We start from the raw sequence: 13,974 nt of genomic DNA on the forward strand, positions 1-13,974 counted from the left end.
TATTTAAATATAGAATTAAACATATAAACATAAATCATAGGGTTACACGATCAAGTAATTAAGTAAACAATTTAAGATTAGCATACATTGTATGGTTTAATTTTCTTGAGAATTAAATACAAAATATCATCAGATTCGATTGTTATTTTGTTGAACGAGTTATGGCGGAGGTACAAATTTTACACACTCGTCTGTCTCAATGCCAACGTCTTCAATGAGAGCTTTTTTGGATTTGGGATAACCTTCCAAGACCGCATCCATTATGTCTTGGCAAATGCGCTTTCGGGACCTGAAAGAGAATGTCAATAATTATTTTCATTCTACGATATTACATTTGTTCACCATTTAAGAAGATTGTCCTCAATATTAATTTGCAAAGCTTTTCAACAAGTGACTCTCGGTTTCTTGTCAGACAATTTATTGACTGATACAGAAATGAGATCACAGCTAGTTTCGTCCAATCAACTTTGTCAAACTGTACAAAATCGGTGCAGATGTTTATTAAATAAAGTAGATTTACTACCGGAGTGTCTTTTAATCTTACCAATAACATTTATCAGTGTTAATACCAGTAAAATTTACCTATAGTCTTTGGTTATCGTTTTCTGTTCCAGTTTAAGCTTGTCCCACTTCCCCGGAGATACTGGTTTCGAATCTTGGGGTATCTTCTCGAGTTTTAATTTAACTGTCTCGATTTTTTCACCAAGGTCTTTGGCATCCTTTACCAGTTCTTCGGTAGACACTATGCAGTTCATAGATTTCAGTTCATTTTCGAGCGTCTTCAAAACGGCCTCTTGTTCGCGTAAATTTTCCGAAAGAGTCAAAATGCTGTTCTCAATATCTAGAAACAAATACATAGGGCAATTATATATTGACACTCATCTATTTGGAATCTTGCATCGAGCATAAAATCAACGGATTCATGCTTCTGAGATGTGGTTTACAGGGCGTTTGCTCAGTAGGTATACACAGAATTGACAAGTGTATCAATTATTAATCCATCTTTGAAATTATGTGGATAAAAGGAAAACTCTCAATAATATATCTGTTCATTTTTTTGACTACGTGACTCGTAAGGGCGTAAGTTGAGGGTGTGTTGATTTTTAAAAAAACTGGCCACCATTGCCAGCATAACTAAAGAAAATATGAAAATTCCTATACGAAACTAATCAAATAAAAAATGCGACATGTTTTCATTGGTGTCGGCAATCCGCAAAACTAAGTCCAGCGATAACTGGAAAATAGAATAAAAACCACAATTCTCAGTTTTGTAATATCTATTTTTTGATAGGCGTGAAATCTTTTCATAAGCATAATATTATCGTGATGGAATCATTATCCTATATTACATGTGGCTACATTTTTCTACGTTATGATCATAAGCAAAAAATAATTCATAAAATATGCATGCATATAAAATATCTAGGTACACGTTTTACTTATATATCGTTAACTACTCTACTTCGACATAAAAAAATATCTACAAAAAATAAGTTAAAATAATCTAACTTTGCCATTTAACTCCGTAAATCGATACAAAATAAATAGAATCACAAATAAGCAAGCACACATTTTTAACTTGGTAGCTAATTACTAAATATTACTTTAAAAATGAACTCCATCATTATGCTCTGCTTGCTTAGTTCATAAAATATTTTCATAGACAGATATTTTATTATATTTAAACAGATAGGTAGGTATATAAAAATATATTGTACGACATCAAATAATTTACCCTTCGCTTCTTCTTCGTCGTTCTTTCCGTCTTCATTATTCACCTCGTCTACCTGCTTGGCGCAGTACACCTTCTGTTTTCCGTAAATCTTTTCTATAATCTTCATCTCTGCGACAAGAGCATCCAAGGCCTTCTGGACAGCCGTCTTTCCGAACTCTTTGTGAAGATTCAAGTGAATATCGTTGGTAGAGTACGGACGGTTGGTGTCGCGAAGATATTTGAAGACTGCTTCATTGGCCATACTATATGAAGAGAAATATTAAATCATTAGGTGCCCTATGCATCAATATACTTATGTAAGTAATTGGATTTATGCATTATGCATTTTTTGGAATTATAATGAATATTCTATAATACTTCCCATTCGAAGTAAATCATAAGCCCATTTATTCAATACATACGAATACTTATGTATTTATAAGCTATGTAAACTATGATATTACTAAATGTGAAAAAATAATTTATAAAAACGTTTCTGAAGTATCCCAAATAATAAGTTTTATTTATTATGAAGTACAAAGACTTTGTTTAAGATGTTCACAATATGATATTTAAAAACAAAGAAATAGATGCAGTATTATAAAAATAGTACAAAAAGTATGTAGATACATACCTGTTTATACATATATGTAGATACCTACACCGAATGAGCTAAGTATACCATATTTTAATAATTTACAAAACAACTCCCACACGTAGGTATAATATATCAACATCTGAAGCTATTTGGTTGAACAGAGTTATTGCCCTCCCAATTGGCATCACCAATAGCAGGTTAGTTATACACCTTGCGAGAACAAATAACTGATGCTCACTACATCTAAGATAGTTTTGTTAATAAAAGGGAGTATGTTAGATATAATACACCAAACTTGGAACTGTTTAATTTTAGTTAGTACTTCCAACCAGTGGCTGTTTAGTGGAAACATTTTATAATTGACTCATCACCAAAATGGGTTCAATATTTTTTTGCATAATTACAAGTAGGTACAATACAAAATTTATATAATAAAATAATAATAATAATAATAGGCGAGTTTCAGACATAATTAAAGTCTTAACCTTTGAATTTCATCAATAAATCGCACTTACATATATGAGTTTTAAAACTAATCAATCACTGTTTAATTAAGTAGCATGCACGTATGCAATCAGTAATCACCAATAATTAATTATGAGCTTAAAAACAAATCAGAATTCTCTAAGGCTACTCATTACTAAATCAACCATTCTAAAAATCTATAAGATAAAATTGCTCAAATAGTCCGTTAATATTGAACAATGCTTGATATTCTCATAAGAGAGAGAAAATGAAGGCTTCAATAATTTATTCATATCGATTCAAGGGTCAAAAAATTTATATCAGATGGTTTATTTTAGTAAATACCTACATATTTTAAAGTTTAAATTATACTGTAATTCTCGCAGTTATTTACAGATATGGGCGATGACAGTGTAAATTTTTCTACGAATTAATTTTGTGAAATGTGCAACTAATTTCATCAATAGGTTACCAGATTAGTTTAAATAGAGAATGTAGGATAAGTAACGCAACGTATAATGAAAAAATCATAAAATATAAACGTCGCTAAGCTAATTAAATGGCTATAACGCAGACATGTCGATGGACAAATCCAGTCATACACTAGTACCGAAGGGGCATTAAACGGCCAAAGTTCCACCTTAAAACCTGCTAGATCAGCAAACTCACCAGAACTAGGAGAAGAGTGAAAGTAAGTAGGGGAAGCTTTCATTCAGCTGTTTATTGACGACAGCTTGTTTCAATTGTCAATGTTTTTTAGTAGAAAACTACTTTTTTCTAGTCAAGAGAATTGAAAGACCAATACTCGTATCATGCCAAATACATATTCCATATTTAAAAAAATGTTAAAAGTACCCTGAATGACTCATTGAATAGATGTAGGTACATCAGATAACAAAAAATAATGGAAAGTGGGTTGTCTTCTGAATGAGACTGAAATGATGTATAATCCTGTATTGCCTGGCCTGTTCTGTGGTTGTACACATTTAATTACCATTGCGCTATTAGTATTTTCAATATTCTTTTCAGCATTATTTCCATTTTTATTAAACATCTGTTGTCAGAGTTTTCATAGGCATTAATTCAAATCATATATATTTCAAGTTAATTGTTTATAGACACGCATTGCCCCTACACGTCACTATAAATTCACGTTACGAAGGCCTCGTTTATTATTTTTAATGATACCTTTTTCCATAACATAATATGATTTATTATTTCAACTATGTATTACAAACACTGAACTCGCTCTGAATGAGAAAAAAACTGGCATCTTCATCCGTTACTTTTACTTTTAATGCCATTAAAATGTCAATTTGTTAACCGTCTCGTCGAAATCTAGTTTTAGACTATTACGGATTATATTTACGTCCTTGCCACGGGCATCGTTATTCAAAGCAGCCTCTCGGATGCAGCATTAGGCGGTTTCTCTATCAATAATAATAATTGCAAAGTTCATCTTATAATCGCACCAATGATCGTATAAAAGTCTAAATTTAAAAGTATATAGAATCGAAATAATAATATGTAGATTTGCATTGCTAATAAAATTGTATTTACAACTTCCTAAACATAGTAAACATGTTTTAAATCATCAGTAAAATTGTTTTAAGTAATAAGTAATTACTAAGCTTTTGATGTTGTATATAAATAAATATATAAATGATTATGCAGCTTTATTCACAAACTTATATTGTTATAAATAAAATACACAATAATATATTATCACAAAGCCGTGTTTTGGAGCCACAAACATGCCGGCCGCGGTACCCAATACCGCAGGGACATACGACATACCATATATTTCAAGAGGATTTTTCTTGCTAACTTCTAATGCAACCTTCTCGTTTACATTGAAGTATTAGGAAGTATTTTTTTTAAGAAATACTTGTAATAAATAAAGCCATCATTTAGTGTCTTTCCTCGCATGTCTTATTAATTTACTACGATAAGTATATTCAATGAAAAAAAACCATTTCACAATACATAATAAAAACGTAAATAATAATTGAAAATCTTCATGTACGGCAAACTGTTTACCGGATTTCATTCAAAGTTGGTAATGAAAGTTTTAACGAACGAATTCACGGCACTACTAAAGCGGTAATTTCTAATACATATTAATAACTGACAGTTATCCCGCCAAAACTATGTGGAACTTGAATCACTATTTAACTAATGATTATAATGAGAAAGTAAAATAAAAAACAAAATCTCTCTAAATAATATAAAATCGTAACTATTTTCACCACAAACATACATAAATACATTTCCTATATTTTATTAAATTATTTTCTTTATAATAGTTCACGTCACAATATCTATAACCGTAAATAATTTAAATCAAATGGGTACTCATAGCCTAATTGATACTGTATGCACAAAATATATTCTGTGAATCATCAGTAAGTTAATTACAATAAGTGCAAAACTGATAGTTTTCATTAGAAGAGCTAGTGCCAATAATTTATCCATCTACCTAAACTTTAGAGTCTAAAGTGTATTGGGTTTTTTTTTACAAAATTAACTACTATTATTATCATTACTATAATTATTAAATAGTTTATCTAATCCTTGTGTAAGAGCTGACGAAGTATTAAAACTATATAGGTATATCTTGAAAATAAATCATAAACTGACCAAACACTATAGATATGTAACTATAACTTAGTGATCCGATAAAAAATTGTGCCATGCCTAACTAAATTAAACATAAACGATACTAAATGGTAGCCTTATGAGTTTTCCTTTACGCCTGATTCCAGGTGTAGTACCTATATAACTATAGTTTATTCAGATGGCTTATGAATCAATATAATATGAACTGTTAAAAACAGAGATAAAGTGAAAATAGTATAGAGACTAGAACGAAGGTAGATTCAGTTATCTTATAAATTGGATGTATAATGAAATAAACATTTTTAATAATCTGAATGTAGCTATAATATTATATTAGTGCATAAAAACTGACATAAATAATATTATTTTTATTATCTTAGATGTGAGAGATAAAATGAATATTATTCGCCTAATACATTAATAACCTATGCGCTAGAGCTACTTAACGCCTTATATCAATTTCGCAGGCATGAACGATTTATTTAATAGTGCAAATTGAGCCTTCGGCAATAACCTTCGAAGTTTACTTGCAATTTTGAATTGGATGGCGCGTGCTGGCATCTAAGATGTTAACGGAAGCCGCGGCCTTTTACACCTTCGCTAGCAACCGTAAACGGTGCAGTGAATTGTAAAGTTTTCAAAGTGGCAAGATCAACTTTTTAACTTTGAAGTCGGTATCAATTTTTTTTAATTTGTAAGTTTATTTTAAACTAAAATATTTTAATATTACACGATGCGTATTGATTATTTTTAAAAAAATGTAAGTGAATTAAATTGTAAGTTTTTCCCGCCTTAATTTTCTGGTTGGGCATATTGGATACCATTTTCTTTTATTTGTACCCCGATTATTCCAGATAAAATGTTACGTTCATTGTGGATACCTATAGGTTAATCATTTATTATGTTGTATATTAGGAAGATTAAAAGCATACAATAAATATTAATGTTGGCTACTTCAACATTAGGTATATTTAAGGTAAAATTTTTAATATACACTCCATAGGCATTTTTAACGTAGGTATCTATCGGTTTCACGTATTAAAAAGAGCAAATTTAGTTGTCCTTTATTTTAGGGCATATTTTTGAAACAGAAATAAATCATTAGAATATTCAGACATTTAGAACTGCGCTGGTGCTTAAGAATTAGTTTTACTCTGACTTCATCATTCATATCTTTGAAAAATCTGCGACGTCAGACTTATCTCACCGTAACTTATAAATGGCATATGATTTGAGGTCAGTATGGACATATTAGAGTTCATGCTTTTTCACATAATATGTATAAATATTATATAGTTGAATTACTATTTATAATATAAAATTTATATGCTTAAATGCATTTTAAAAGAAGACTTATGTGGTTGCGTATATAACTGTTAAAAAAAATAATGATCAAGAATTGTAAGTAACAAATTATTGATAAGATATCATAGCAGTGATAATAATAAAATTGGTTACTGATACAATTAACTATCCAAGTATAAATAATGTACTTTAAAATATAATATACAAGGACGTCAAAAATAAAATGTATAAATAATATTTTCACACCATTTATGGATCAAACTTAGTATTGTGGTGGTCACGGGTTACATAATTTTATTTTATTTCTCATTCATATAATATTATAGTTTTCTACCCAACTACATGTAAATTTCAGCCCCATTCAGTAAAAGAACCTATGTTTTTTTTATGTAGAAATTTCTATTGTAATAATTACATCTTAATTTATATATTTATATTCAGTAGGTATAGTCCAAATTAGATAAAAATAAATATTAAAACCTCAGTTAAGTACAAGTCAATATTCATTGTAAAAATATTTACAAGATAAAAAGAACTTTTTATATAAGTACAACGTTTTTAAATTTTCTGTTGAATCAAATAAACTTGACTCGACTAGCTTAAACAATCAAAAAAATGTACTGGATAGAAATATTAAATAATGAAATGTCATTTCATATTGATTTCTATAGTAACGCACGTATATATTAATAATTTTGTTACTAGGACCCCATACTAGCAACCAATAATGATGTCGAAATAACTTTTCATACAAAATAGAATTAACTGAAAATGAATTCAATTCTACTTAAAGATGGCTGAAAGTATTAAAAAAATGCATTAGCATCGTGTTCTGATATATTCTAAAAGTTTCAAATGTCAAGCTAGTCGGGAAGATAGTTAAAAATCGATTGCAAGATTTGTACCGGACAAAGAACCACCGGATAAATAAGAATACAAGCTAAGAAAAACGTTGTAAAATGTATAAATAATATTCTCACACCATTTATGGATCAAACTTAGTATTGTGGTGGTCACTGGTTACGTAATTTTATTTAATTTCTCATTCATATATTTTAGTTTTCTACCCAACTACATGTAAATTTCAGCCCCATTCGGTAAAAGAACCTATGTTTTTATGGAGAAATTTATATTTATTATGTAATAATTATATCTTAATTTATATATATATATATATTCAGTACAGTCCAAATTAGATTAAAAAAATATTAACCCCTCAGTTAAGTACAAGTCAATAATTGTAAAAATAAATAATTTCAATCAGTTGTCGATATTCTGATAGTTGCATTAAAATATTGAGTGAATCAAAAAATTTAGAGTCGTAGATACCTAGTTATAAAAATTTTAATTCCGCCATAAATAGACAGGAAATAGAGAGGCTAGGTATTTTATTTTACAAATCTCTTTTCCTTCGAGTTACAAGGCATCATCGCGCTATTTCCTGCTACAAACAATGCTAATATTTTCAAACATGTATTCAATGAGGTAAGAAGTTAATCTGTTTTTTAACACGTCTGCAGATGATGTTTTTTGTCCACGAACCCGGAACCTTCGTGACAATTCTCCATGTCACTTTCACACAAGCCAACATTATCCAAGAAGTCACTAAAAGTACCTACCTTATCTGCATTATTATGGAATAACTACACTGACAAATTTGCAAGACACGATAATATCCCAGGCAAATAGCTAGTGATAATACGAGTATAATTTATTATTGTCTCAGAAACATTCGTGAGAGAGAAATTCCAAACAATCGAGTTAATCTGTTTTATTTATTGAGCTTGTTGTGAATTATTATTCAATGACTATAAATCATGCAGTTTTAGCGCTTTTTTACAAGTCTAAGTATATGACTAAAAACTACAATACTCTCTCTTTTAACAATTAATGCGTTAGGTAAGTATTGTTCTTTTATTAAATCAATTAAGAGTACAGATATATAATATACTTACTTATATATTATATACTCGTAACACAAATGATCACTTTTAGAGGAAAGTATTAAAGAAGATTAATATTTATTCTTTGAAAAGAAATGTCACGGAAGGTTTTATCCAGTAGTGAGTCGACCACAACTGTCGATGATAATCAGCATAAAAGAACATTTGGATCAACTGCTGGACGAATGGTACTCTCTGCCTTATACGTAGTTATGCTAAACCTATTCTATCTCATCGTAACAGCGAGATTGGTCTATAATGACCAATTTTGGCTATTTGAAGGATCCAACTCTAAGCAATGTGTCTATTCTGTAGGGAATATATTTATCTCATTATGATGCTACATTTTTTCGACCATTCATATCAATATTTAAAAATAAAGTCATATTTAGAAAAATAAAACATGGTTCTAGCACTTCTCATTTTTTTTAGTTAATTCGTACATAAATATTATTCTCTTCGTGTTGTAGTGTTTTTTCGGTCAATTCTTTTATTGGAGTTTGTAATTAATATGTTTGATCCTAATCGAAACATATAAAGATCCATATAGTAGAGGTTGTATTAATAAATTTTACTGGAAAGTCATTTTCTCACTCATTGAACCCTTGCACTGGATCAAGTACACGTTAAAATCAATTTACGCTGCTTCGTATTTATATAGAATAGACTAGGACTAGACCGACGTGGGTTTACAATTTTTGGGAAATTGCTACATTTTGTGATCTGTATTTATAGCCACAAGGAAGCTCGTTGCCAACTTTTGATAAAGAATAATTACCATAATATATTTATATAAATAATATATAAAAATAATTTTATGGTAGTTCAATAAGTATATTATTATCTCAAGGTCCATTAAATTCGATGCAATAAATGAGTCATCATTATTTTATTCGGGTGACAACAAGATACAGCCTGGCGATCATAACGTTGACACAAAACCTCATTGATATCGTTATACTATGGAATGAATACGGCCGGCAAAACAAGAGTAAAACTAATCGTGACGTCTGAAAAAGCCACAATTCACTCACGCCCGAGCGCCAACAATCTCGGTCTTGTGTGAAAGTGAAATCAGATTAAATAATAATATCAAACTCACTGCGGAGCCAGAAAATAATTCACATCACAAAGAGTGAACTGGTTCAGGCGTTTTTGTTACACGCCGCACGAAACGAAAAACAAGAACAACTGCCGATTGTAGAGCAGTACCAACTACAAACCTACTTCTTGCCGTCAATGATTTTTACGTAAAGTTCGTAATCGAAATAAAAATGATACAACTCCGTTCATTGCGGCGTTTTTTTGTAAACGAATAACAAAATAGTTTCTATACGTAAACGTGATTTGAGCGCAATAGGTTTTTTTATTCATTTGAATACAATAATTAGTATGGTTAATACATTTTCTAATACACTCTTTTTTCAAAATTTTGTTTTTTAATTAATTATTGTGTAAGCAATCGGGATTGGTATAATATCATGTCGTCATTCAATTGCTCAATTAAAAATACATAAGTACACTTTGACATGTCTATTATTGAATTATAGTAACTGCATTACTGTATATTATTGTTATAAAACAAGTTTATTTTCACGGTTTACGAGTTGTTAAATAAAATATAATGCAATACTGTTATCGTATATTTATGTACCTATTTCGTTTCATTCCAATAAAAATATATTTAATAAATTACTGGTGTAAAATTGTTTATTTTACGTTGTATATATAATAGAATTAACAATTAATGTATCCATAACCTACAAAAATCGTCACCTAAGTTCTAATTTATTATAAGGTGTGATTTGTGTTATGATTTAATCTTAATTTAAGTTTGAATACCTACCTTATAAATGTTCATTTAGATACGAACTATTTACATGAATTAATATTACAAACTACAAATCCAATATTTTCACAACGTAACGTGAAATATATTAATAAAAATATGTTTAGAATAGAAACAGTGATAATATACTTAATGCATTCAAAATAATAACAAGATCACTCAAATATGTAGTAACTGCACAGGGAGTGAGTTAAATAAAGATACCCTCATATGCAAGGAAATATAAAAATATCCAACCCAATTTGATTGGACACAGTTATATCGCTTTCAAGTAATTTCACAAATTGATAGTATGCAAAATATATGCGGATTTGGTATATCACACAGTGTAGATTTCCATATGTAGGGTTTATAAAAATGTATAACAATAAAAATGTTTACTGAATAGAGGCAGAAACACCGTATCGAAATTAATAGTAATAAAGTATCATGTATTTGAAATAGATAATAATGTAGGTAGGGATATTAAATGGTGGATAACGTATTTGACGAAAACTATTTTTTTATACAAAGACCCTCTCCTGGTACTGCAAAATATTATTTATATTATATTAAATGAAAACGCACGGTCAAGCACGAAACCTGATGCCATTTTTTCTTTTTTTCTAGGGTAGAGACGCTACGCCATACTTGGAGCGCAACAGAGTAGGGAGAGACGCCATCGATTCAGCGGCCGCATTGACTGACATGGGAAAATACCTCTTCAGGGAACGGAGACTGCCCGTCTACGATATTGCCGTAGCGGTCACCAAGTAAGTGCCTACGGCTACGGCCTACGCCATACTTTATTTACTACGTATATATTTCCTCTAAGGAATGCGCCAGCAATTTTACAATTTATTTAAAAAACATCGTGTTTTCATATCTGAATTTTAATTATACTTGGACAGTGTTATGCATTTATAGAGTAAGCAACATTTTTAGTAAACTGAAATAATAAAATTTTGTCTTTTTACAATATTTTCGACAGTTCTCGAGTATTAATGTAAGCAGCACTATATCATTTTTGTATATTGTAACTTAACTGTCAACTGTTGATCCTGTCATACGGAGTTGTTCTAACTAAACGTGACATGTCAAAAGCTCATTGTTCCTGTCAGTATATTTCACTATCTCAAATATTACGGAAATCGGGCATTTAAATCGCTCTTGATCGAACATTGATTTACATTTAAATTTTCAAATCGTAACCATTTTTATATGCTGCTTAATTCATTCATGCATGAAACAGTCTAAGTCAGATTATCGTTAATATTGATTATGATCATTTGCTATTTTTTATTCATTTTTTAAATCATTAATTTATTTAAATATCATAATAATATTATGGTTAATTACACACTAAAATTTTAATTAGAAAAAAAATGTTATTGTATTAAAGCATTTAAAATTCCACTGTAACTATATGAATTACCACAAGAAAAATAATATTCTTTTATAATAATTATTATTACTTGATTATTTTATTGAACAAGTACGAGGTGAGTCCAATACGTACTATGAAAAATACAAACATCTATTACTAATGCAATTTTATTTATTTCAGGTAATTTAATATTACAATGTAACTAGGTATACCTCACACTGGCACACTATGATTTAGCGATATGTTTCAAGCAATTGTATGTCTTTCATTCATCAATATAATATTTGTACAAAATAAGTTATGTAAAGTTTAATATAGTCATTTTAATTCGTTTTGGTGAGTTTAAGTATCTAAAATATTGTAAAATTAACAAAAAACTCTTTCAAAACTATTACATACATATTAAAATTTTACCATGTAAACTGCCAGTTCAACTAATGCGTTTTATATATATATATATTTTAGATGTAAACCAGTGATTCTTGACTTCCATCATAAATACATTAGCGTCTTAGATTTTTGCATATTATATCAACGCTAACTTAGCATGACTCGATGTTTTACTTTTTCATTGGTTCTACGGTCCAATATGGATCTTGACTGCCTCACAAAGAGGTTTCTCAATAGATCATTTTTACAATAAAGAAATGTTAGTCACTAATAACGCAATGAAAAACAACATGGGAATTTTCCAGACATGGGATTCAAATCCGAGACCCATGGCTTTATAAGTAGATCGATACATTATCACTCGTCCATCGCAGACGATATTGAACAGTAGATACTTCTTGAATAAAAGCGAATTTCTTTCAATTTAATAAAAAATAAATATTGAACAAAAATAATCATGATAAATAATATGATTATTACATTAACATTGCCTTACTGAAAGCTCAATGCCATGGTATGATAGTTTATCATTTTTTCAGCGAATCTGGGTTTTCCACATTTATCATCAAATATTGATTTATCGACAAGTCATCATACGTCAAAATTCTTAAAATTACCTCAAAACAAGCCACAACAAGCCGACTAGTAGTTAATCAAAAAAAGCTTGTTTATTCACAGTGAAGGTACTTTCAGCAGCATTCAGTGTGAATTCTTAAAATTAATCTTGTAAACATGTTATTCTCCTTATATTACTCGTATCTTGAAAAAATATATATTGCCACGTTCTACGAACATAGAAATTGCCGTTTTTTGTTCACATAGCCTTAAAATGCAGTGCGATGATTGTATAAGTAAAATCACAACTTTAATTGTTGAAACATATACAAATAAAAATAGTGTGTAGTATCGCCTTACAATAATAATTATGCTGCCGATCAACATCGGTTTCGTCCTACTAATGCAGAACTACTAAACTATACTAAACTGGGATCCTCAGATGATGGTTACTTAAACCCTGACGGCTAAAATTATATTAAACATGGAACATGCTTTGCCTGATGATTCTCTGAATGCTGGTTGTACAAATTCGACAGAAAATTTATTTGTCATAGTAACCGAATCCAAAGGATTCAAATATTTTTTCTTTTCTGAAAATTATATAATTACAATAATAAAACTAAACAAGTAATAATAACAGATGAACAGTACGTCGCACAGAATGTAGACTACTGAACGTAAAATTAAAATAATCGGCGCGCGTAAGTGATCGGGGCAGGCTGCGCGTCTATAGTTATTCTAAGTCTATTTTTCGTAACGCTTTTGCGTCGGAGGTCATCAGTAAAACATGTTCCATGTTAAAATATTGATTTCAATATAAATTTTCCACTAATACCTTACTAAATGTAAGTTAATTGTAGTTTTAGATCAAGCTACCACGTTTTTGAGATGCCGCAGATGACATCCTAAACACGTTAAACTCGTAAATAAATATTATTTTATCAAAAAGCCACCCATATTATATATACTATAAAATTTTACATAACTTAGTTAATCATAGAATAATCGATGTACAAATATTATATGTTACATTAAACTATTTTTTTCTTTTATTCTTATATTAATTCAATTTACCCCATCCGCTTACGTAATTTGCTAATATTTAAGTTTCACAGTAATGATGTAGCGTGCGAACCGGTGATTTTTATATGGTGGCTGTAAATAACA

The 13,974-nt window shown here is 29.6% G+C and overlaps 2 protein-coding genes across 3 annotated transcripts in view; one reads left to right on the forward strand and one right to left on the reverse strand.

Annotated features, from left to right (window-relative positions):
* Window positions 1-13,974, forward strand: part of sona (sol narae metalloprotease) — a 304,986-nt gene that overhangs the window by 232,979 nt on the left and 58,033 nt on the right. For both annotated transcript variants that reach the window (XM_085961198.1, XM_085961199.1), the window contains exon 8: window positions 11,103-11,245. In XM_085961198.1, coding sequence (XP_085817324.1) covers window positions 11,103-11,245 — 143 coding nt within the window. The remainder of the gene's footprint in view (window positions 1-11,102; window positions 11,246-13,974) is intronic.
* LOC147078101 (homologous-pairing protein 2 homolog) overlaps window positions 35-13,974 on the reverse strand; it is a 44,909-nt gene continuing 30,969 nt past the window's right edge. Inside the window, exons 2-4 of the mRNA XM_085961200.1 lie at window positions 1,736-1,977; window positions 583-841; window positions 35-289 (exon numbers count right to left, since the gene is read on the reverse strand). Of these exons, the coding sequence (XP_085817326.1) occupies window positions 160-289; window positions 583-841; window positions 1,736-1,976 (630 nt within the window). The 5' untranslated portion in view covers window position 1,977 and the 3' untranslated portion in view covers window positions 35-159. The remainder of the gene's footprint in view (window positions 290-582; window positions 842-1,735; window positions 1,978-13,974) is intronic.

This window comes from Rhyacophila brunnea, unplaced genomic scaffold, assembly GCF_057557595.1.
Source record: "Rhyacophila brunnea isolate RB1 unplaced genomic scaffold, BYU_Rbru_1.0 scaffold_12, whole genome shotgun sequence".
NCBI lineage: Eukaryota > Metazoa > Arthropoda > Insecta > Trichoptera > Rhyacophilidae > Rhyacophila > Rhyacophila brunnea.